This window comes from Octodon degus, unplaced genomic scaffold, assembly GCF_000260255.1.
Source record: "Octodon degus isolate 3935 unplaced genomic scaffold, OctDeg1.0 scaffold00102, whole genome shotgun sequence".
Lineage (NCBI taxonomy): Eukaryota > Metazoa > Chordata > Mammalia > Rodentia > Octodontidae > Octodon > Octodon degus.
In genome coordinates this window covers 8,188,616-8,214,634 of record NW_004524678.1, presented here as the reverse complement: position 1 = coordinate 8,214,634, position 26,019 = coordinate 8,188,616, and the positions used below count along the sequence as shown (strand labels likewise).

At 35.5% G+C, this 26,019-nt stretch overlaps 1 protein-coding gene across 2 annotated transcripts in view; it reads right to left on the bottom strand.

Moving 5' to 3' along the window:
- The window catches only part of Mdga2 (MAM domain containing glycosylphosphatidylinositol anchor 2), an 883,696-nt gene that overhangs the window by 68,795 nt on the left and 788,882 nt on the right, over positions 1-26,019 (bottom strand). For both annotated transcript variants that reach the window (XM_004638774.2, XM_004638776.2), the window contains exon 10: positions 22,540-22,688. In XM_004638774.2, the coding sequence (XP_004638831.1) occupies positions 22,540-22,688 (149 nt within the window). The remainder of the gene's footprint in view (positions 1-22,539; positions 22,689-26,019) is intronic.

Below are 26,019 nucleotides of genomic sequence, written 5' to 3'. Positions count from 1 at the left end.
GCTTGACAAGGCATCAGGGACCACGGCTCAGTCCCCCAGCACCACATGCCAGCCAGCCCGCCCCCTGGTGGCCTGAGCTGGCCACACACACACACACACACACACACACACACACACAGACACACACACACACACACAAATAAATAAATTAAAAAAAAAAAGAAAATGTGTTGAAAAAACTTCAACAAACAAGACTTGACTTAACAACCAAGAATAGAAATTTATGCACGGGCATCATGCTTGGTCATAACATCAGGGTGTATAAAAATGGAAAAAAAAAAAACCTCTCATACTACTAAGGGAGAAGGAAATTTAGTCTGATACAAATGTCCAGCGAAACTGCCAGATGTGTATTCCTTTGTTTATTCAGTATTTACTGAGCAGCTATTATGTGCTAATGCACTTCTGGTACTGAGAACAGCACAGTGAATAACAGAACTAAATCCTTTTTTTTTTTTTTTTTTTTTTTTTTTTGTACTGGGGATTGAACTCGGGCCTTGCACTTACCAGGCAGGTGCTTATTCTACTGAGCTATCTCCCCTGCTCCTAAATCCCTTTTTTGATGCTTCTTTGCTATCATACATGCAGCTTCATAAGACTGTAATGCCCTCCACATTTCCCAACACTCAGGAAAACCTTGCTCCCACCTTTTCCCAAGATCATGGCTGGAGATTATAGATGGTGGGCTGAGCCTAGGCTTTTGCTGGACCATCTTACCACTGTGATCTTGATAAAGAACTTTGCTCGAGCCTTAGACCAAGCCTAAAAGGGTCCAACCACAGACTTAGGTGCCTCCTGCAATCATGGGATGGGGACTTCTAGAGTTTGAGATTAACTCTTGATCCACTGGGATTATGGTTTTTAGTACAGCTGGGATTATGAATGTGAGTACTTCCCCAGCCTGGGACAGATATCTTGAGTGCTACATAAGAGAGACAGAGAGACAGCCTTGGTCTCTGTTGCCACTGCTGCTGCTACTCCTCCACTGGGCTCTTCTGGCTCTTTGCCACCTCCGTGAACTGATGCTCTTTGCCCTGTGCCACGCTGCCTTGGAGCCAGCTGAGTATGGACTGAACCGTCCAGTAACTGGGAGCTAAATAAGCCTTTCCTTCCTTCATTTTGGGTGTTGGGTACTTGTCCCAGCAAGGAGAGAAGAGCAACTGAGAAAATTTGTGAGAAAGGTCTTTAAATCTTTAGATCATATGCTAATGTAGAAAAGTATGTTTGCACATTAATAAATATGACATTTATTTCAAAACTAATTTTATTTTATTTTTCCAATATCGAATCTAAAAGTCATGTTTGGAAGCTTAGTGTTTGAGTTGTTATTGCTACATGTATTTACTTCCCAGCGCCACATAAGCGATACTGGAATTTTATCCTCGAGCATCCTTAATGTATTCAACAGTACTTATTGAGACTGCGCTGTATATCAGGAATTTCTAGACCAAGATACGTACTATAGCCACCATCTAGGAATGTATGCCAAACATTCAACATTAATGACCACAAAAGGGAAACACCTCACTCTCACAATTTAATGTTATAGCTGCAGGAAATAGCAATAAAGAAGTAATAGTAACAACTACTATGGAGCCAGACAATTTTGGTGAGGGAAAACGAAGACTTCTTATCCTTTTCAGTATGATGTATTGAGGGTCAAGCTGCATCTTGTAGATTAAGCGTGCTAACCCACAGAATCCTCCGAGAGCTGTGGGAATGGGAAGGACGTGACTCAGTAGTTTATTAATTAATTAATTTATTTATCATTTATTTAGTGTGTTTTAGTTTTTTTTATGCGTTTAGTACAGGGTCTACAGGGTCTCACTACACAGATCAGACTTGTAGTGACTCTCCTGTTTTCAGCCTCCCAAGCACTGGGACGACAGGCGCACGCCACCACGCTCAGTCTCAATTGTGGTCACAGCACGTCCCAGGTGCGGGGCCGGCATGGCATGACATGGATCAAACCTGGTCCCTGCGTCTGCCTAGGTGGGTGCTTTAGACCACTGACCTATGTGATGGGCCCCTGGATCTGTATTTTATTAAAATGACAGTTGTGAGGTTGGAATGTGGCCTCGATATCACAGCATTTTTTTCCCATGAAATCCTAAAGGCATTATTTAACAACGGTAGCTAATGAAGGATTTATAAGAGAAAGGCTATAACTGAGTGGAAATACCTTAAAAGCAACAGGTGTCTGAATGGTTAAAACTCTAAACCCAAAGTCTGCTTCCTTTAATTAATTCTACTCTTAAAAAAGTTTTTATTAAGGTAAAAAAAGATTAATTGCATATTTTAAGGTATACAATTTGATTCTTTGAAATATATATTTACTGTTCAAAGATTACATTATGTTACCAATGAAATGATTAAGTTGTGTTATATAGCTGTTTTTACAGGCCACATCAGGGTAATTGATGGTCATGTTTTTCGCACCAATAATATAAGGACTTTTAAAAACATCCATTGTAACCCTAAAATAGGTGAATATTTAAATATTAAGGGATGTCTAGTGCTGTAGAGTATGAACAGTATCATAATCCATTAGTAGCTCTTAAAACGGGGCTCCCTGAATATTTTCTATAAGTCCATTGAGATCATTAATTACTGTGTAGCAACAAAACTAAATCTGAACCACCGTAACATCTTAAGTTAGAGAAGCTTTAAAAACATAAAACTAATGTCTAATTTGCATAATTATAGAGAGAACACAGAAACAATCTTCCAAGCATTTACCTATAAAATAAACTCTGTATGTGCCCATATTTGCCTTACATCTCTTTCTAAAATACGTGAAACTTTGCAAATGTATGCAATTCCTATTCTCCCCAGATTTACTCTGGTCCTCCCTCAGTACGTGGAGGAATTATGCTAAGAATTTACATTTTGATCCTTCCCTATGTATGGCCAAACTTTCCGGAGCATTTATGAATACAAAAACGTTATACATATTGAAGAAAAACAGAATCATGCATCTCTTTCCAAAATCACATGCTCTTTTGCTATGTAAAGAGGAAATTTCTTACGACTGAGGTATTTTTTTTTTCAAGTAACCTCATCAAAGTGGGCAGGAAACACTGTTTTGTTAGAAAATGTGTACACTGCAAAAGCTACAATTTTTTTTGTTAAACACGATTAGTCTATTTTTATTGCTTCAGATATAGCCAGGATATTCTTCACATAGTCTCAAATTATAATAGCTAAGAATCTGTTTTACATTGAAAGTGATGCTATCTGCAATTCTGTTACTCATTTTTCTCAAGATTTTCTAAGCATGATAATACTTCATTTGCTACCAGTTTCCAAGGCAGTAGGAGAATACACAGACATAGTTCTATGTACAGATTAACCAGCATTTCTCTTATTTTGGTTATACATCCTATTTCCTTTTTGAACAGATTTCACTAGAAATGAAAGTTATGAAATTTTTGAATGTCAAGAAATAATTTATTCTTAGAATTTAGTTTGGTATAGCTTTTTTTCTTAAGACAAAATTATTTTTGGTTATATGCTTTGAATTTTAATACACCCAAACAGATTTTGATGATTTAAAAGGCTCACATTCTAATCTTAACTAATCCTATGTCATTTTTTTGCTATTTATATTTATTTTATTTGGCTCCACCCCCAGGGAGCAGTGAGACAGCAATTGAGACTGGACGTGGTGGTGGATGCCTGTAATCCCAGCTCTCGGGAGGCTGTAAACAGGTCGATCACTAAGAGTCTTATCTAGTAGTGAGAACTTGAACACCCTGTAGGCCCCTAAAATACAAGAAAACAAAACTAAAAAATCCAATGGTTGATATATTATCTATTTTTATCATCTAATTCTATACTTGATCTGATTGAATTTCATTTTGTTTTCAACAAAAAATTCATTTATCCTCAAAATCAATTATAGATCCATTGTTTGAGATAACCAATGCCGTTTACATATCTTCCCAACAAAACCTTGTAAAAGTTATTGTTAGTCTAATGTACTTGCTTTAACATTGCCTGCAAGACACAACACGCTGAAAGGTCCTTTTCACTCCACCACAAAAATTTCCTAATCTATCTTGGATGTGTCTTTTCTTTTTCTCTAAGTATTGCTTGATTATTTATTATGATAGTCTACATTCCAAGTAATATTTTGGATGAAATAAAAGTAAGTACTCCTAAATATAGAAACTTTCTTTTGTTCATCTAATGAGAATTGTGAAATACAGATTACACCTGGAAATAAATTTTCAATGGATACAAAGTTATAGTTAAATAGGAGAAATATTATAATATTATATTACACAGCAAGGTGACAATAATTAATATACTGTATAATTCAATATAACTATAAGAAGATTTTAAATATTACTACTGTTACTTTATGAATAAAATCTTCATAGCACTGGAAATGTTACAAAGAACCAACAACTGGGATCACATTAAATCAAAAAACAATTTGTATTGCAAAATTTCACCAACGGTGTGAAGAGATAGCACACAGAATGGGAAGATCATTTCACCAACTACCTAAAGGACTAGTATCTAGAAAGTAAAAAGAACTCAGAAAAATATCAGAACCACAAATTTAAAGACCCAATCCAAAAATAGGCATCTGAAATGACTAAATCCTTGCAGATGAAAAAACACAGAAAGCAAATAAATGTAAGAAAAAATGTTCAACATTCTTGCCACTTGAGAAATATCAATTAGTGCAATACTAAGATTTCATCTCCAGAAAGAATATCTATCATCAAAATATCAACCAATAACAAATATTGATGAGGCTGTGCGGATAAAGTACCCATCTCTGTTACTGGTGAGAGTGTAACTTGGCACAGCTAATATGAAAATAAGTATGAAGATTCTTAAAAACACTAAAATGAGTGGTTCAATTTAATCTAGCAATCTTCATGGTAGGTATTTTCTTGAAAGAATTAAACATATACTATAGTGCCATATGCACATTTATATTTATAGCAACACAATTAATTTATAATATCTAAATCTTGGAAACTACCTATATGCTAATGTAAGTGGATAAAGAAAATGTCACATTTATATATAATGGCGTACTATGCTACTATATACAATGATAAACTTGAGACAATTTCTCAGGTGAACAGATGCATCTCCAGACTATGATTCTAAGTGAAATAAATCAGACACACAAGTTCAAATACTTCATTGTTTCTCTTGTGTGTGAAACACAAAAAGAGTAAATAAGGAGAAAAATGGAGACTAGAGAGAGGGAAATAGGAAGAACATTTTTCAAATGGGTAAAGGAAACAGGAGGGGGAGGGAAGGAAGACAAGAGTTTTTCAGAAAGGATGGATGTAATAAAATGGAAACAAAATTTTGTAAGGAGGTAGGAGAGTTCAAGGGTGAGGAGAGCCATGGGAAAAAGAAAATGATTAAAATATACTGTGCACAGGTGTAAACTTCCCCAGATGAATGTGATCATTATGTAAAACAAGCATACACTAATTTGAAAAAAGGATTTTAATGTTCTCGCTCTGAGGTAATAGTAAATAAGTCGGATGGTGGACATAGCGATTACTCTGACTGATCATTCCATAGAACTGATCACGTGGGCACCAAACTTCGCATTGTATCCTATAAAGAAAATTATCGTCTATTAAATATTTAAAAATTAAAAAATAATTGTTTATTTTAAATAAAAAAGAAGATATCTAGCAATGTGAGGCAAAAATAAGTACTTCATAAAGAGTAGTTTCAGAATAAATATTTGTTTAAGGAAAGGAAGATATAAACATAGTAAAATTTTTTTGAAGTATTTTGTGGAGAAATTAAAATTAGCATGGCTAATGTCACCAATAATAGCATTAATGATAAAAGCATTACTTTAAAAAAATGAGTATGGGGCCGGGGAGATGGCTCAGTGGAATAAGCACTTGGCTGGTAAGCGAAAGGACCTGAGTTCAATCCCTAGTTCTGAAAAAAAAAAAAAATTAAAAAAATAAAAATAAAAAATGAGTGTGATTCAGGATTTTGGGGAAGCTAAGATTTTTTTTTAATTAATTTTATTGAGAAACAAATAGAGATGAGACAGTTTCAAAACAGGTTAGTAGGACAGTTACAATAATTAATACATTATTAATTATGCATCATTGTTGTCTTCCTAGTAGTTATCCATAGTACAAGATGCAGACATGATATCCTGCCAAACACTATTAGTAGAAATCTTTCTTCTCATTGAATTAAGAGAAAGTAGCTGTATATCTATTCTAAGTATTTTGTATATACAGATACAAAATATCTTTTCTGAGTTGAGTATAACTCACAAATGAAGAATTCAGAGATAATTGTTCATAAGTGTTTCCACATGCTGGGAATATTTGAGAAAATTCATATCAGAACTGCTTATTTCAATCAGATCTCTTGTTTCATTTTAGTTAGTTCACTTTGCAGTGCTTGCAGTCAAGCCCAAGGCCCCGTATGTGCTAGGTAACCGCTCAACCACTGAGCTGTACTCCAGCCCCTCATCTGTTTGACATCTCTAATACACAGTCCAGTATCTTTGGGTATTCACATAACATTGCTTTTCTAGAAGTAAGAGCCCAAAACAATGAACACTTACATAGATCTCAAATAATTTTTCATCTCATGAGATGAAGCTTGACTAGAAACTGGACTCAGGAGCGTTCTCCTTATGGTACATGCAACCTCAGAGTCTCAGTATAACTTAGTTCTTAGAAAATTCACACAAGCATCCTGGAAAGGCTCCCGGCCAATCTTTAAATTTGCCTCAACAGAGCAATCTATATGCAACCCTGAAAATCAGTATGAATCTCCAAAATCTATGAGAAAGTACGTGTAAGCTACATTGCCACTACCGCAAAAATAACAGGACATATGGAGACAGACCTATTTAGAACAGAAAACCAAACGAATTTCAAATGTTCTGGAAAACCCTTCTCTATATCTGAGTATCTTTTATTTCAAATCATTTCTGAAATATGATTAGGTATTCAATTTTTAGGAAATAAGTTCTTAATTCAGATGAAAAGCCCAAGATTTCATATTTTATAGAGTGCCCCCCCCATACACACACTGTGAGCCTGGGACTCACTATATGTTCAGGGTGACTTTGGACTCATTCTGTCACCCAGGCTGGCCTTGAGCGCTCAACAGTTCAGCCTCAGCTCCCTCATGCTGAGATTCTATGCGTGCTCCACCGCACCTGCCTAGGGATTCACGTCATACAAGAAGATCAGAGTGGTCTGAAAATACTTCAACTATACAAGGAAATCCCCAGCAGAAAAGCCATTTTCAGCCATATGGGACTTTTTGAAATCTGACCTAGAATATGAAATACAGCCCATTTTGAGCACAAATGAAATTTCTCTATTTTCACTTTGCAAATATACTATGATTAGAAATTCCATCTTACACTTTTGTTCTATTGTTTTTGAGACTTCATACAGACTATCTCATTAGTGAGTATTAATGTCATTCATTTATTCATATGCATACCAAAGCACTAGAAATACATTTAAATGTAAGTAGAATAAAACAGAAGATCATATAATATTTGTTAAACATAAAAACTTATCATTGAGGGCCAGCCAAATAGCTCAGTGGATTAAAGCACCTTCAAGCAGGCTCAGGGGCAGGGGGTTCAATCCCTGGGCCTGCGGTGCTGCCCTGCTCCTGGGACGCGCTGAGATGGCAACTGACACTGGGTGTGGTGGCACGAGCCTGTAATCCCAGCTCTTGGGAGTCTGTAAACAGCCCAATATAGTAGTGAGACCCTGAACACCCTGTAGACACTTCCCTAAAATACAGAAAAAAAAAACTTAGCAGCTTATACAAAATGATTCTAATATACAATATGCCATAGTTAACTTATTGTTAGAAGCTTTAGCAAATTTCTATGTCTGCCTAGGAAAGAAAAGGAAGCATTTCGATGCAAGAGCTTTAATTCATGTAGACAAAAAGAAAAAAATCATATTAGAATAATTCTTTGAATATTAGAAAACTAAAATGAAATGAAAATTTCTCCTTGGTGGGGAGCTATATTTATTTATAACTGGTAATTAAAGAAATAACTAAATTAAAGAAAAACCACTGAAACTGAATTTAAAGTAGTACTTTGTTACAATAAACTTCATGAAATTTTCTTATTTTAAGATCATGACCCATAAATATCATTATATTAAATGTATATCAATTATTGATCTTTGTCTAAATTTTGAGAAGATATCATTCATTCATCTATGGGAAAAGTTATTAAAAGGAAATATCTTTAAAATAATGATATAAATAATAACTATTCCTTCAATAACTATGTGTGCTTAAATTTATAAAAATGAAGCAATAATTGGGACCAAAATTTTCTTACTTTCACTTTCTGGGTAGATAAGAAGGTGTTGTAATTAAATCTGAGTATTATTAAATACGGAAGCTTGCTACTGCATATTTTACAAACTAAAATATCATGTATTTTTTTAGTACAACCATAGATGAACAAAAAATGATACTTTGCATCCACATGTTCTAAGATCCTGTAGGTGTTCACAATTTTATCTTTGTCGCGAGACAGAGTGCACACAGAATTTTGCTTATATTTATTAGCAAGATCTTTACAATAATCTAACAAGGATGAATTGATCTCTTGCAATTTAATTCCATGAAAGGAAATAATTTTCTTTGTTTTGATCAATATTGTCCCAGTGATCGAATATTTAGTATATTTATTGGATAGTATTTATTGAATCAATACATGATACAATTTCATAATCAAGTCTTTATTTTTCTTAAGTAATATAGAAGTAAAATGAAGAAATAGATATTACTGAGATTGTGTTTTCAGCAGATAACCAAAGAACATTAAGACATTTCATCAAATATTGCTGAGCAGAAAGACACATTGGAGTGCTACTTTGTGCTGTTCTATGCTTCTGTCATGTGTTCCGGGTACCTGAAGTGAGCCCTGGTTTGCCCTGCTCACTCTATTCAAGCAGCGAGGTGTGATTTGGTCAAGGAGCTATGAGAGGAAGTGGGACTCGAGGTCTTAGAAAGGAAGGTTCCAGAGCTGAGCAAAATGCAATTGATACTGTAAAATGCCAACACACAGAAACAGCCTAGCTATGATAACTCCTATCCTGAGGCAAAAAGTGTGTAAAATATGGAGAAGAAATAACGTAAGACAAAAAATTCGAGATGGATTCATGCTATGGCTTTTTTATGTAGTTAGTACAGTGTCTACAGACACATAGTGATCCTCCTGTTTCAGCCTCCCAAGCGCGGGGATCACAGGCTTGCGCTACCACGCCTAGTCTCAATCACCCTCTCAGGGCACACCTCTGCCTAAACCAGAGCTTTAGTCTGCTGAGCTACCTGGTCAGCTTTATGACATTTTAATTTTAAAAGTTCCTCTAAGATTTTATCCTATTGATTTAGGAGTCATCAAGGAGGACCTCTTAGCACAAACCCGTGTATACTCAAAATTAGCCTAAGTAGAGAATCTGCTTACCACAAAAAAACTACACATGCAAATTTTATTACTTGATTTTACTAAGGCATGGATCCCTCAATGATAAATTTCGGCTTATGATCCTTAGAACACAAAGCAAAAGAGTTCTGCGGCTACACTACCGCATTTAGTTTATATTATAATACAAAACTGCCTTAATATTTTATTTCTAAATTTTATCATTCACATTTCTTTAAAAAACATTCTTCTAAGCATGTGCTCAAGACCCAAACTAATACCAATTATTCATCCTTCAAAATACTAAAACCTCCTATTAAAGAATATGTACTTAACATGAGACATAAATGTCCCTTTGATTTGTTACAGATTTTCTTAAGAAAACAACCACCTAAGCTGAGAACAGGCTCTCTGATCTGTCCCTCTTGCCTTGCTCATCACCTTCTCCAAACATCCACTCAGTAGTCAAATCCTATCACTCTGTTACATGAATTTCTCTCAATTACCCACTGTGCCATTTGTGATTCAGGTCATTGCATTTTATGTGCTGCTGGTTTGGTATTAATTAAATTAATTAACTTATTGTATTTAGTACAGGGTCTATATGGTCTACACAGTCTCACTATGTAGATAGGACTTGTAGTGATCCACCTGTGTTCAGTCTTCCAAATGCTGGGATTACAGGCGTGCACCACCATGCTCAGTCTCAACTGCTGTCTTAGCACATCCTGGGGGCAAGGCCAGTGCAGCACACCAGGGCTAGAACCCAGGCCGCCTCTGCACTCTGCCTAAGCAGGTGCTTTAGTTCGGTGAGCTATCTGCCTGGCCTAAACATTTTTTTTTGCTGTTAATTTTAAATGACAGTTATTATAAGACTCCCTGTCTTGTATGTTTCAAGGCTTCTTCATTTCTCACTCTAAAATTAAACTCTATACCAGTTCATACAGCCCCATGAACTTTGACTGTATTTCTTGACTTATTTTCTTCCTTTTCTTCTTCACTATAGCCTATATTTATTGTACTATTCAGTTCAAAATTACAAGGATGGCTGCTTCCAACACATGGGAATTCTGTTCATGTCCATGGACCTGGGAAGTACCAATCCTTCCTCAAATGGCAGCTCACCAGCAATTCCCATCCATGTTCCAGACCACCTCAGGTCATATTAAGTTCTCCTACAGTGTCTTACATCTATATGTCTTATGACAGCTACTACAGTAGACTCTAACAGCCTGCTTGGTCCTCTATTAAAGAAGAGATAGATATCCTTTCCCATGCTTCAAATTCTCTCAGGCCGAGAACCATGCCACTCCTACCACTAGGAAAAGTAGAAAACGAGTTGTTCATATTGTACCATAACTGAATGACTTTCAAGACAGCAAACTGAGGAAAGCACATCCAAATAAGAAATTGAAAGTGATATATAATTCAAAGGACCTGACAACAGTCACTTATTGTTTTTGAAAAGTAAAACAATAACTACTCCCAGGAGTTGTAAGCGTTTGAAGCTTAATTCTTCACAATAGAATGCAGTGCTTAGGAAAGCATCGGATTACCAGAAAACTACCATCACAAATTTCAGTATATATCACAATTAACTTTAAAAGCTCATTAATTGCATTAGTACGTTTCTCAGGAATAACTCTCAGACATATATAAAAATATAAGCCTAATGAACTGTGTAGAGTTTGTTAAGTTAATAGTTACACTTGGAATAGTTTTCAAGTTTTTTCTTTTTCTTTTTTTGGTAAGTGCTGAAATTTTAATTGTCGATATATTTCTTTAAAATACATAAAACCAAACATAATGAAAAGATAATTTTTAAATAAGAATTCTATAGTCACCAACTTAAGCAGGAAATTTCAAATTCATTCATCCCACAAATGTTATGTGATCACTACATGCTACATACATTACTTGAAATAGTATTGCATTTTGTAATGCTCTACTGTTTTTGTACAGATAACATGCGAGAATATTAGTAAATGAATGAAGAAAAAGTGAGAATGAAATCTGATCTGTCTTTTCACAATGGTATGATTAAAAAAGCCAAACAACTAAGAAAATAAGTGCTTCTTGAAAGGCATCCCCAACCCAGCTGCATCTATACCATGCAGGATGTTGTTAGAAACACAAACTTTGCAACCCATCCCAATGGCACTGAATAAGCAACTGGTTTAACAAACGGGGTAGATACTTCTGATGGATACTAACATCAGAGAAACAGTTAAGTTGAAGAAAATAGTGTGTTCAATTTGTTAACATAGATAGCCAATAAATGTTTAGAATACAAATTCATATAAATCCACATTGAAACAAGCAACTTGCACAGTGCTCACACCTCATTGACAACAATAACAACAGCAACAACTATGCAAACTCTATGCCCAATTCAGGCTTTGATCTTTTTTTCCTTTTTCGTTACAGTAGTTGCTGAATGATTGCTTTCAAATGAATTCTGCACTCCAAGTCATAAAAGACACGAGTCATATACTGGTGTATTACAGTGGTGGCAGACCTATGGCAAGTGTGTGTTTGTGTGTTTTTTTTTTCTTTTAAGGGAAATATTGTTCATGTGTGAGTTGTTTTTACCAGTCTAACACCTCAGTACCCTGATTTAATTGCAGTGTGGGCACTTTGCAATATATAAGTGGGTTTTGGGTTGGTTTGGGGACTCATCTCTAAAAGGTTTGCCAGCACTGGGCTAGTGAATAGTCACTTTGATATGGATCAAAGTATTAGAATTCACGATAACTACATATTTACATTGTTAAGAAATATGAGCAGGATGCTTTCACACAAGGAAGTATGTATGGAAGTCAGTCTTCACTTCTTTGATAAAATTTTGATTCAAGTCTGTAGCGAAGATCTCTAAAGACAAATTAACGAGGTTTGTACTCTGTTGAGTTTGGAATAATGATAAACCTATGTTCACGCATCCCATTAATCTCTTAATATTAAAAAGCATTATGTTAAGTGAAAAAACAGCACTGATTAGTTATTATCCTATATTTTAAGATTTGGGGACTTCAGATTGTTTATAATTTTATTTTGAAGGTATAAGTACCATGTTTTCACATATAAAGACATTCCGGCTTTTACTTAAAATGCCAGATTTTTCTACTTGGTCTTTCTTCTTTGGTGAAAATTTTAAGATTGTAGAATTCATACGACAAATTTATATCTCCCAGTTTGTGCAAACTGCAGTCCTCATGTCTAAAGCTTGGTCTGAAAATACGTGTATACAAGAGGAAGCATTTGCCTGAGATCTAATTATATGCTCTACCTAAGACACCTTTATTTGTTTTAGGTTCCATCACCCTACTTAACAAGACAAAGGTTGAAAATGTAAACATACATGAATACTTTGAATCCATATATTACATGTCAGTTGTCGAATACTCTTTTGCTCCAAATCCCTCTTGACAGACTTTATTTTCTACATTTAGACTAAAATAAAAACAAATTTCAAAATAACTTTCCTAGACTATATTATAAAAAGAATAACATTGGTATAAAGGGTTATGGACTTAGAAAAACTTCTCAGAAAATATTTGGAATTTGCTAATAAAATGTACCCTTATTTTATAGAACTGTCCACCTCAATCAAATGTCTAATTTTTCTAGTACTTCCCAATTTATCACAAATGTGTTTTCTTTGTAACGTATACGTTGTGAAGTTCAGATTCACACAAACACAGCAAGTAGATGCCATGTCCTTTATTTGAAAGATGCTGATCATTTCACTGTTTCACCGTTAACTAGTTTAGAAGTTATTTCTTTTCCAAAGTAGAAAAGATCATTTACACAAGGTTTTTACTACCTCCTTCTCTATTCTTGAATTTTTCTCATCTATATTTGATGTTTTCTAAAACATCTTCGATAGTTGAATAGGGGAGAATATAAGTCATTGTCCTTTTCAAAATGTTTCCTCAATTAAATCAATATTCAAGTTCTGCCAAGTTCAATATTTTATAATTAAATTCTATTGCTCTGTCCCTAGTTCTCCAGCCAAATGACTAAAACTTACTTCAAATATCCCCCTAACTGCAGTTTCCACTGTAGTGTTACTCAAAATATTCAGATTCATCTGTAAAATATGCCATTTTATTCATGATGTAAAACTGTATAGAAAGACCAGATCATGAGATCCCGTTTCCCTGGACTGGCATTAAATATTCCAAGTCAAACTTATCCAAACACCTTTCTAAACTAAGGCTGTCCAACTGGTGTATAGGAAGTCAAGATGGGGCTCATTCAGGGTGGTATGGCTGTAGACTATGTTTTTGGTTTTTTTGTTTTGTTTTGAAGACCCAGGTATTGAACTCAGTGCAAGAGCCTGAGTTCAATCCCTGGTTCTGTCAAAAAATAAAAAAAAATATATAGTAAGCACATACACTATTCCCACTTTACTTCTGTCTGACTGCAATAACTTCCATAACAACTCCAGTCTGTACCACAGATACTAGTGCTCCATTATACTAGTTTCTAAAGCATATAGAATCTATTGCTCAGGACCACCAGTTACTCCGAATACTCTTCAAATCATGAATTGTTTCAGTAGACATATTAAAGTGGATAATTAGTAATAATAATAAATACAAATATCAAAAATGTCATTTACATATACAATTACATGTATACATGTTTCATAATGATTTATTATAATAATATTTTTAAAGCAATAAGTAATGAATTATTTGCTGAAAAAACAAAGTATTTTAGCTGGTTAAAAAATGAGCAAGAGCTCAGTGATTATAATAATGCCTACAAAGAACAATATATAATTTATAACTCAATGATTATAATTAGGACATAAAATGTATAATTTTGTTTAATGATCCCTTGATTAGTGATTCATGCCTCAAGGGAAACTTGATAATAAACTTATAAACTAACAAAATTTCTATCTTGCTAATCACGTTTCTTAAATAATATCTTCCTCTGTAAATCGCCTTCCTAGCCTGTTTCTATGATGCGTTGCAGGCATTTCCTTTACAGTAGGTACTTATTTCAACAAGGCATAGAAGCCAACGCTTCTCCATGTTTTAAATTCCTGATAATTACTACATTTTGAATTTTCTCCAAGTTTTATTTCCTGGGTAACCAAATGAATAGAACAATTATCTGATTTTTAAGATGTCACGACTGAAAATGACAAGTACACAGAAAATTAAGATACTATAGCCAATAGAATATCAAAAGTCACATTCATTATGCAACTTTACTAGTAGAAACTGTAATTGTATGTTTCAAATGGATTCAAGTGATATTTATGCTGTTTGTTGTACTCGGATAACACAGGGAGAGCTCTGCTTTATTCTTATTGCCTTAGATGCCAAAGAAAGCAGGCACTTAAATAGCCTTTTCTACTTCCTCTTAAGTAACAAATGAAGCAAATAACTGGAGGCTGGTAGCTGTCCAAAGAAATTAAACAACTGCTCAGTTGAGTCTGAAATATATTACTTCAGGATATTAAGATTTTGTGGACACTTTTCTCCCATAAATTAATTTTTTTAATCTTCTTGTGAAATAACTATTTTCAAGCTTCTTATACTAGTGGTTCTGGAATTTCAGGTCTTTTTATTAACTACAGAGACACTGAACCATTTTCTAAACAGAGTACATATGCAAATAAGCGAATTCTGAGAAAATATTCCTCATCAAACTTAATTATACACCATGTGGTTTAAACAAATGAGACATAATATAAATAGAAAGAGAAAAAGAATACTTGTTTGAGTTTACTGAATTCATCTGTCTGGATTTAACAATACAGTAATAATTTAATAATCATATTTAAGATAGGCATATTTAATCTAAACTCTCTGGATTAAAACATAAAGTAGGGACGGCCTGATAGCTCAATGGACTAAAGTGCATGCTTGGGCAGAGTGCAGTAGGGGTTCAATCCCCAGCTTGCTGTGCCCGCCCCGCCCCTGTGGCACACTGAGACAGCAATTGAGACTGGGCGTGGTGGTGCACGCCTGTAATCCCAGAACTTGGGAGGCTGAAAACAGGAGAATCACTATGAGTCCAATCTACATAGTGAGATCCTGTAGACCCTGTAGATCTTGCCCTAAATACAGAAAAATAAAAAAGTAAAAAATAATTTAGACTTTTGAGAACTAAATTCATCAATTGTCTTGAAGGATCATATTTACTTTTCAGACTTGACCCAACATATAAATGAATTGAGTGATATAAGTCTTGCTTAAAAGGGAAACACTATGTACATATTAGATAGGCTCTCTATTTCTTTCTTTCTTTTTTTAAATGTATTTAGTACAGGGTTTATGGGGTCCCACTAGACAGATTGAACTTGTAGTGATCCTCCTGTTTTCAGCCTCTCCATTGCTGGGATTACAGGTGCACACCACCATGCCTAGTCTAGGCTCTATATTTCATAAATGTGAGTAATTATTTTGATCAATAGGCTTAAGTTAAATGTGTGGCTTAAAAGAATACAACTTCAAAATTATAAAATAAGATGAGAAGTGTGATTCATTTATCAATGTCTGCCTAGCATGTGTGAAGTCACAGCAACACACACATGTGCACACATACACATACACATGCACACACACATATACACACAAACACACGTATACACACATACATATACACACAACTGGTAACATGTGTAACATGATTAGTATTCTTTTAAAGGAGATTCCACTTCATTAATACACAAATATTAGCTCATAAAGTCTACAGTCTCATAAAATTTGCTTAGGAAACATTCTTAACATATGTGTTTGAACAATAAGTTACATCATGTGTATTCAATATGTTGAAGTGGGAGAGTAAAAGGTGATATGCATGTAATATAAAATCATAAATAAAATATATTTCATATTAGATATAAAGCACGAGTTTTAAATAATGATTTTTTAAATGTTAACAATGCTGAGGTTCCATCTCACCATAGAAAGCAGCAAATAATGCATGCTGGAAGAGTTATGGGTAGAAATGAGCCATTCTCCACTGTTGGTGGAAATGTATACTGGTGCAACCACTGTGGAAATCAGTGTAGAGATTCCTTAAAAAATTAAAACGAAAGGTCACATCTGACCCAGCTATTCCCTTTCCTGGAATCTTCTCAAAAAAATTAAAAGCATCATACTACAGCAATATAAGCACATCCATGTTCCTAGCAGCACAGTTAGGGATAGCTAAATATTAGAAACAGCCCAAATAATAATCTTATTGTTTCCTAAGATTATTCAAATATGTAAATGTACATACTTGGAAAAGAAGAAATTAAATGTTCTAAGATAATGCAGAAAAAAAACTTATTGATAGTAGTACTTTTGCTTTTTGTTATTGAGCAGAGAAGTTTCTAAAAGTCTTCATAAAATTTTAATTGTGTAGAAAGTATTTTTCCTACTACTCTGAAATTTTGAGGACAAGTTATTCATTGAAATAAACTTTTTTTTTTTTTCGGAACTGGGGATTGAACTCAGGCCCTTGTGCTTGCCAGGGAAGCACTCATTCCACTGAGCCATCTCCCCAGCCCCAAAATAAACATCGTTAATTGAATTCATTCTGCATGTAAAGATTTTTTCCATTCAAGTGTTAAATGTAACATGTGTGGTATGGGAAAAACAGATGCATATACATGTTTTTTTTTTCTTAAAACAAACATCATCTTCCAGCTTACATTGGAAGAGTACAAGGGCTGGGGAGATGGATCAGTGGAATAAGTACTTCCTTGGCAAGCATAAGGGCCTGAGTTCAATCCCTGGTTCTGCCGAAAAAAAAAGGGCAGAATAAAACAATACTGTTATAGTTGATTTATTGTGCCAATTTGTGAAGTCTAGAAGCTTAACTAAGTGATTCAGCAGCACTTCATCCTGGGGTGTGGAGGATGTGCGCTTGCCACTCATTGAGAAGTCTAGAAGTTTAACTAAGTCACTCAGCTTGGGGCCAGATACCCCGGATTCCAAACATCCTAAGCACAAGACAGAGCACAGAGATAGTGTGAGGGATAAACCCCTCTGAAGGTGAGTAGCCTGGTTACTGTATAAGGCAGGAAAACAGGCTTGCCCTCCTCTTTTGCTCTTGTTGCTTTTAAGGTCATGTCTGCCACGTTGAACTGCCACTTCTGTGCCATGCCACTCTGCACTGGAGCCACCTGAACACAAACTGAAAATTCCATAAACTGTGAGCTAAATAAACCACTCCTTCCATAATTTGGGGTGTTGGTATTTTTTCTCAGCAATGAGAGAAAAATATCTATGACAAATACATTAAAACAGGAACACAACCTACTGAAAGAGGGAATAGTTTGAATCCTTGAAGACAAAGGTATAGGCAAGGACTTCATGAACAAAGTGCTGATCACATGGGAAATATTACAAAAAACCAATAACTGAGATCTCATTTTACTTAAAATCTTTTGCACAGCAATAAACAAAAAAATCAGCAGAGTAAAGAGATAACCCACTGACAGGGAAAGAAATTTTTTTGAAAAGTTTTGGTCAGGTGTTTCTCAAAGTATTGATATCTTGAACATATAAAGAAAAAATCAGAACTCCCAAATTTAACAACCCAATCCAAAAGTTGCATGTGAAATTAATACACACTTATCAGAGGCACAAGTAGAAACAGCAACCAAATATATAAAAAAAGTGTTCAATATCAGTGATGTTCTGAAAGATCTCAATTAAAATGGTGCTGAGGCCCCATCTCACCCTTAAAGGAGCCAATAATGAATGCTGGAAGGGCTGTGGGGAAAAAAATGAACCCTTCTCCACCATTAGTGGAGATATAAACTGGTGCAACCAATGTGGAAATTAGTGTGGAGATTTCTTAAAAAATTAAAACAGAGGTTATATTCGACTCAGCTATTTCCCTTCTTGGTATCTTCTCAAAAGAATTTGAAGCCTCATACCACAGTGATACACACACACACACACACACACACACACACACACACACATTTATAGCAGCACAGTTAGTTACAGATGAGTATTGGGAACAGCCTAAATACACATCAACTGATAAATAAAGATGTTTCTTTTTATACAATACAGTACTACTCAGCCATAACGAAGAATAAAGGAGACATTTCTAGGTAAATGAATGCACCTTGTGGCTATCTCTCTCTCTCTCTCTCTCTCTCTCTCTCTCTCTCACACACACACACACACACACACACACACACACACAGATCACATTGTTTATCTGGATTAAGAAACTGAAAGTACAACTAAGGACCAAAATGTGTAATAGATATTGTAAAATAGCAAGAAATTGTTCAAATGAGAAGCGGAACCAGGAAGAGGACAGGAGGAAAAGGAATAAAGTGGAAAAAAAAAAAAGACAAAAGCAGGATTAAAGGAAAGCAAGGTTTTAGAAAGAAGGGTGAGGGGAGAGTTGAAGAGAAGGGAGAGGAATGGGGAAAAAAGTCGAATTGGCAGATACCATACACAAGTACCAATTCACTGCGATGAATGTGATCATTGTATGTACCTAAGTTGTACCAATGAACAGCAGCTATTTGTTTCTGACAAAACATTACTCTTTCTGAAAACATCTCCAAAAGATACATCAAATTGTTTTCTTCCATAGTGATATAAACTGAGTTAAATTATCAATTGGACTAGAGCATCATAATAAAACACACAAGAATAAAGAGTATGAAAATATGAAAGATCCTAAGAACAAAGACACCTAGAAAACTAAGAGTTTGACAACTATGATGTTAGCTTCAAAAATTGAGTAAGGAGGGCCGGGGAGATAGCTCACTGGAAAAGTGCTTGCCTGGAAAGCACAATGTTGTGAGTTCAATCCCCGGGTACCACAAAAAAAAAAAAAAAAAAAAAAACTATTAAGCAATATTCTGGGCTGGGGAGATGGCTCCGTGGAATAAGTGCTTTCCTGGCAAGCGCCAGGGCCTGAGTTCAATCTCTGGTTCCGAAAAAAAAACAAAAAAAAAAAAGAAAGAAAGAAAATTGAGTAAGCAAAGGATTTACTTTGGAGCTATGGTTTGTAATATCAGAAATGTATTCTTCTAGAAGATCGCTGCATCTGGCAAAATCCGGGGGAAAAACAGTATAAACAGTGAACTTGCTGATTTAATGAAGAAAGACAGTGTAAAATGAAAGCTGGAAGGAAACAATATGAATCATTAAGCTGGATTTTCTGGAGGACAAGTCCAAAATGAAAATAAAGATAATGTGAAAAAAGTGTCTAGAAATTAATTAATAAAAACCAAGGCCAGGAGTAACACAGATATGGTGTCCATGTTGAAGTAAAAAAAATATCAAATTGTAAAGATGTAAGGCATAATAAACTCTTGAAATACTTGTTTTGAAAATCCTCACATAAGCCTGCCTATCAGTGTCAGGATGGCCACAAATGCCTATGGGAAGGGAGCCCCGTCACGGAACACCTGGCTGGCAGCAGGCGAGGGACCTGCACTATGGTATACTCCATAGGACAGGCATCAGTACCTTCTGCTTAGACACAAGAGTCAGAGACATAGTCAAGGGTCTATAACTAACAATGATGAAGATCGGTTGTCTAAACTTACTTGGAAGTCAGTTATGCCTGCACTTGTTATTTTAATAAAATATAATTAAAGGAGATTTTACATACCATGTGTACAAAGCAGTATATAGCATTTATATGATACTTGTTTCACATGCACATAGGTACATGTCCTACCTACAAGCATATACATATAGGTAATTCATTCTAAATTAGAAGACATGGAGAATACTATCTAGTTCATTCAAAATGAGCATTAAGATGGCTGTGATGTTAGTCACTATGTATCAGGGAGTTACAGACCAGTTCCATGACCAAGAAATGTTGGGCTGGCCAAATAGCTCAGCAGATTAAAGCACCTGCAAGCAGGCAGAGGGTCTGAGGGTTCGATCCCTGGGCCTTCAGAGCCGGTCCCACCCCTGGGGGAACACTGGTGACTGAGACTGAGCATGGTGGCACTTGGAAGGCTGTAAACAGGAGAATCACTATGAGTCCGATCTAGTAGAGAGACCCTGAATATGCTGTAGACCCTACTCTAAAATACAGAAAAACAACAACAAAAAAAAAAAAAGAAAGAAAAGAAAAAAGAAATGTAAGTACAGAAATTCAGGGATGATGATGTCAGAAAAAAATGTAAATATTCAGAGAATGTGCCATTGGAAAATAGTATAGGAATCCCAGAAAATAGTCATAAAGAAGATAGTTTGCTAACAAAGGACACAAATTATGGACAAGAAGGAAAGATCTTCAGTTCCCTGTAGACAGTGCTGCCTGCTCAAATCTGTCTTGTACTCTGGGAGTGGAGAGACCTCGTGGGAAGCTATATTTCTGTGACATTTGACTTACAGAGAGGAATTGTGCTCACTCATCGATGACACTGGGTTGGGACAAGCGTTTTGAGGCATGAGCAAGAGAGGCAATGAAGAACGGAGTTCATTAAATTCCACACACTTGGAAGAGGCAGCGCTCAGGATTGTGATAAGAATTTATAAAGACTTTAAGAGAAGACAGCTGGGGAAGACAGTGAGAAGTGAAAGATAAGTTCTGATTTTGCCATTTAAGACAGACCTGTGTCAGGAAATAATGTAAAAATAATGTAAAATAATGTAAAAATAATGTAAAAACATGTAAAGGAAATAAATTATGTTTTTGCAAATACCATATGCTCTTCTGTTCTTAGATTACAAATGTATAATGAAAGATAAATGAAAATGAATAAACAATAGAACAATGACATTAAAAATTGTGAAATGTGAGAAGTCAAAATTCTTTAGGATGCTCCACATGTAGGTTTAAAACGATGAGTTTTGTTCAGAAAAGTAAAAGAAATAAACCTTACCACCAGAAAAAAAAAAGAACTGTGCTCTGACTTTTTAGTTTCTATTTTTGTCTTTCCTATCATGGAAAATTAACAACTTAGGATAAGTAGAACAACCAATTTTGATATGCATTTGAGATTTATCACAATTTACCAGGGTCCATGTAAAGGAGGGATATGAAAGAAACTCTCGGATGTTCCCTGTGCTCCTCTGGATGAATGACCAGAGCTTAGACAAGGAAGCAGGGACTGTGAAGTTCTAGATGTTTCCACCAAGGCAAGCTCTCTCCGTTTGTTATGATTATTAACTACAAAGGATCAGACTATTCAGTTTTCAATGCGGCTTTATTTGAACCATGTACCTTAAGAGGTATTTTACTCTACCTTTCTGAGGAACAAGAAAAATAATGTTTGTAGGGATGACAGTTGATTGAGGGACACTTGATTGATCAACCTTACTTCAAGAAAACTCTGTCTTTTCTATTGTCTCAGTAAAAACTATTATCCTGTGATTGAATTCAGGGAGTAGAACACACACTGAAATTTGCAGATAACACAGAGTTGTAATGAGAGCTAACAGATTATACAGAAATGAACCAGATCTTAAAAAATGTTTCTAAGCTGAAGTGGTCAAGTAGATAATATGTTATCTAGCAAGAGTCCATAAGAAAATGTAAAAAATGCCCCCAAATTTTTAAAATATCATTTATACCAACAAAGGCTAAGTTAGCCTAACAATGGTTCATTTGGAAAAAAATGATAAAAATGATAAAATATCTAAAAGATAAAAACTACACAACTGTAATTTCCTGCTACAGTAAAAATATCATACCTTAGTATTTCTTTTCATTACGGGAAGTATTTGTAATCTTCAGACATACAAAAATAATATTTAGAGCACTATATGAACATACACTGAAGTAAAAACATTCAAGACTTTTAGTCTTAAGAAGCAAAGCAAACTATGATACAGTGTAGAAAAGGATGAAGACATCTTAAATAAGTTATTTTTCTAGCTATAATACTATGTAGTTTCCCAAGCACGTCTAGTGATGAGGATGTCTGAAAGCTCCAAGCATGTTGTTCTAACATGTTATCTGCTGTAGTAGAAAATTGATAAATTAATTCCAAAGCTGCGTAAGTAATCCAGAATACTTTGTATAAGGCAATACTATCATTGCTACAGAAAATACATCCTGTAATGTATGCACCACAATTAGAAATATCATAGCAGCAAAGCATTCACAGTGGGTCACCGAAAAAAGGAGCTGCTTCAGTGTCTCACCTGCCGAATGCCCAGGCGGTATGCGACAATCCGATCCACTGCGTCAGGATTCATCTGTGTCCACTGTAGACTGTAGGAATAAACACGATGGCTGTTCTGCCACACCGGATTGTAGGTATCGTAATAGAATTCTGGAGCATAGGCCTTTCCTGGAAACAGAAAGTGCACTTAAATATGAATGCTGCCAACCGAGATTTTAAACCTAGTTGTTTTTGCCTGTGGTTACAAGTCTTTCCTGAATGTCCCATAGGTAATTATTCTCTGTGAAAAGTCATATGAATACAATCCAATCAATGGCTCAATACGCTTTAAAAGTAGATGTAGGCAAGACTGTTTGAAGAAACAATGTGTGAATAAAAGGAAAATCAAGAATGACTCTAAGAATTGAGGCCTAACAACCTGAATCATAAAACTCTGATCAACTGAACTGAAAATCTACAGGTGGATCAAATTGAGGAGGGAAATTTCAGGAAATTATATTTGAACAGTTGAGAGATTTCAGTGGCAAAGCCAAATATGAAAGAAAATATACCTGCCCTACAATACTGAAGTAGTCAAGATTGGAGTGCTCACCTGGATAAATGTAGGCATGAAGATAAAACGGACATTGAAAGCAAATCTTTGCAATTGTCAGTGAAGCAGTTGATAAACTGTCCATTTATCTAACATCACTCCGTCCTTATGTTTTCCACGGCATCTTCTGTAAAACTGCACTCGACACTAAAGGTGTTCCTGAGTTCCTCACCATGTCTATCAACTTCTCCTGTCTGGTTTTGCTCATGCTCTCAGCATCATTGCATCTGCTATCATTTGGAAGGGCGGATCCACAACAACTTATAAGTTAATCTAAGAACAAATTTTGAACACTAAGATCAGAAACAATAGCCTCTTTTATCCTAGAGAGTTTCACCAATATTGCCAGATGAACTGAATTCAGAGTTTGACAAGTTTACTCCTGAAACTACACTGAGTAGATATCTGAACCACAGTGACACTTGGCCAAGTTCCCTACATCAACATTGTATGCATTTTTAAATAAATGTTCCATGAATAAATTGAACAGAAAATGAACTAATAACCCTGTGCAATGAGTCCCAGATCTTAAAAGTTTCTAGAAAAGAGTCATCAACGCATTGTATTTTATTCTTTTACCTCACAAGACATCTTACTAGTAAGGAAGAGCACAAATTTATGTTTGCAGCACTTAAGAGTAAAGTTTCGATGAAAGGAAAACAGTATACTTAGGGTGAATTAGTAGCCAAAACGTTTGTGATAGTTGGTACTTAAAAGCAAATTTCTCAGCATAGAATTGAGAAGATGCATTTACCCAAAAAACTAGGAATTTTGGATAAAATATAAACCTAAGGCTAGTGATGCAGTTCAGTGATAAAGAACCTGGCGGTACACGTGAGTTCCTGGATTTTGGTGCCACAAAACAAAACAGCAAGTCAAAAGGATTTAAAACCTAAAAATAAATTAATGAGATGATTAAATATTAATGGAAGCACAGTCTTTCTTTAGGAATTCATATCTAGACTGAATTGGGGAGGTAAGAGTCTAGTGCGTCATTCCTCCCACCCATGGGAGGTGGAAGTTGCACCATTTTTACTTAACCAAGAAGGAAATGTGAGGGCTGGGGAGGTAGCTCAGGTTGTGCTTTCTTAATAAAGAGAATAACAGATTAAACGAAAATAATGAGAGGCAGTCATAATTTAAAAATACCAAGCCTGAAAAGCAAAATGAAGTTTTCCAAAATGGGACAAATGGTTTTCTAAGGATTGAAAAACTATCACAGAAGAAGGAACCCAGATTAAATGTTAATTTCATTGTGAAATAAAATGAATACTAGTGATTATTAGAAAGACACAATTTTAAGTTAAAAATATTGTACCAATTATCTTTGAACAAGGAACAGCCTAGCTGAGTAAACCAGAAATCCCATTCAGTAGAGGTATTTAGTCAATGTCTATTAATACTAGCCACTTCAAAGGGCCAGACAGGTAGTATTTCAGATGTGGTTACTAAAGGACCTTTCACTCCTGAATCAGTATGTGTGATGAAATGTTTCTTATTGGCAAGTTGTATTTGACACTTTACTTTAATTTCAGAATAAATATGGCTTAAATCAAATGATCCAATACGTAGAAATCATCTTATGACCCTGTAAAGGTCTTTCTCTGGAAAGAACATGCATTTATTGCAAACAATAGTGTTGCACCCATTAAAGTATGCATAAGTATGAATTGATCTTTGAGACAAGGCCAAGGAGTCAATACTAAAAATATCCCACATTATTCAAAGCAAAAAATTGCAGATTATACATTTTCAAGGAGATTAAGGAGTCTAAAATTTCACTCCTGAAATTATCTTCAAGCCTGTGAACAAAAGACACCACAAACAGTTCTAGAGCTCAGAAACATCTCTTTGGCCTGTTCTCCTTCTCTGAGGCTGGCAGCAGCATATTTGAGCCAAGAGCCAGTGGCACTGGGAGGAGAAGAAAGGACACACTGTGGACGATGCACTTCCATCATGCACTTGCTGTTGGCTGCCAGGGCATTAACTGGCTTCACTTCATATGTGAAAAATCACCAGAAACAGGAAAATTATTTACCTAAGTGACTACTTTAAGGTTATTAAACACCTTGACCCTAAAGATGACTAAAAGAACTAGTGTTTTTTAAATTCTTCTTTAAAAAATCTTTTGCTTATTTATTGGATACAGGGTCTCACTATGTAGCTCAGACTCATAGTGATCCTCCAGTCCCAGCCCCCCCAGTGCTGGGATTACAGATTTGTGCCACTTCACCCAGTTTCAGTAGCGGGCACCACATGCTTCCTGGGGATGGCACTTGTGTTGTTGCCCTTGTCAGGCAGGCGCTGAGACCACTGAGCTATCCACTGATCTGAATTTGTTGATCATGGCCTAGTTGCAAGATAGTGCAATAAATAAAGTGTAGTCTAAACATCTTTTAAATGTCACAAAGTAATCTAATCTTACTGTGAAATCCCATGATCATCTTTATGGTTAACTGCAGACTATTAAAAAATATTCCCAATATACATTTTAAAATTAATTTGTCTGGGGCCAGGAGAATAGCTCAGTGGCATAAGTGCCTGCCTGGCAAGCACAAGGTCCAGAGTTCAATCCCTGGTACTGTTAAAAAGATATTAATTTTTCATTTGTTGTGAAAATCACATGTAATAATTTTATCTAACAGTAAAATATATTAGAAGCACCAGCCAAATAGCTCAGCTGATTAAAGCTCCTGCTTAGGCAGACGCAGGGGCTGGGAGTCTGATCCCTGGGCCTGCAGTGCTGGCCCTGCCCCCGGGGCACAGTGAGAGGGCGATTGAGACTGGGCATGGTGGCGTGTGCCTGTAATCCCAACACTTGGGAGGCTGTAATCAGGCGGATCACTATGAGTCTGATCTACACAGTGAGACCCTGTATACCCTGTACACCTTGCCCTAAAATACAAA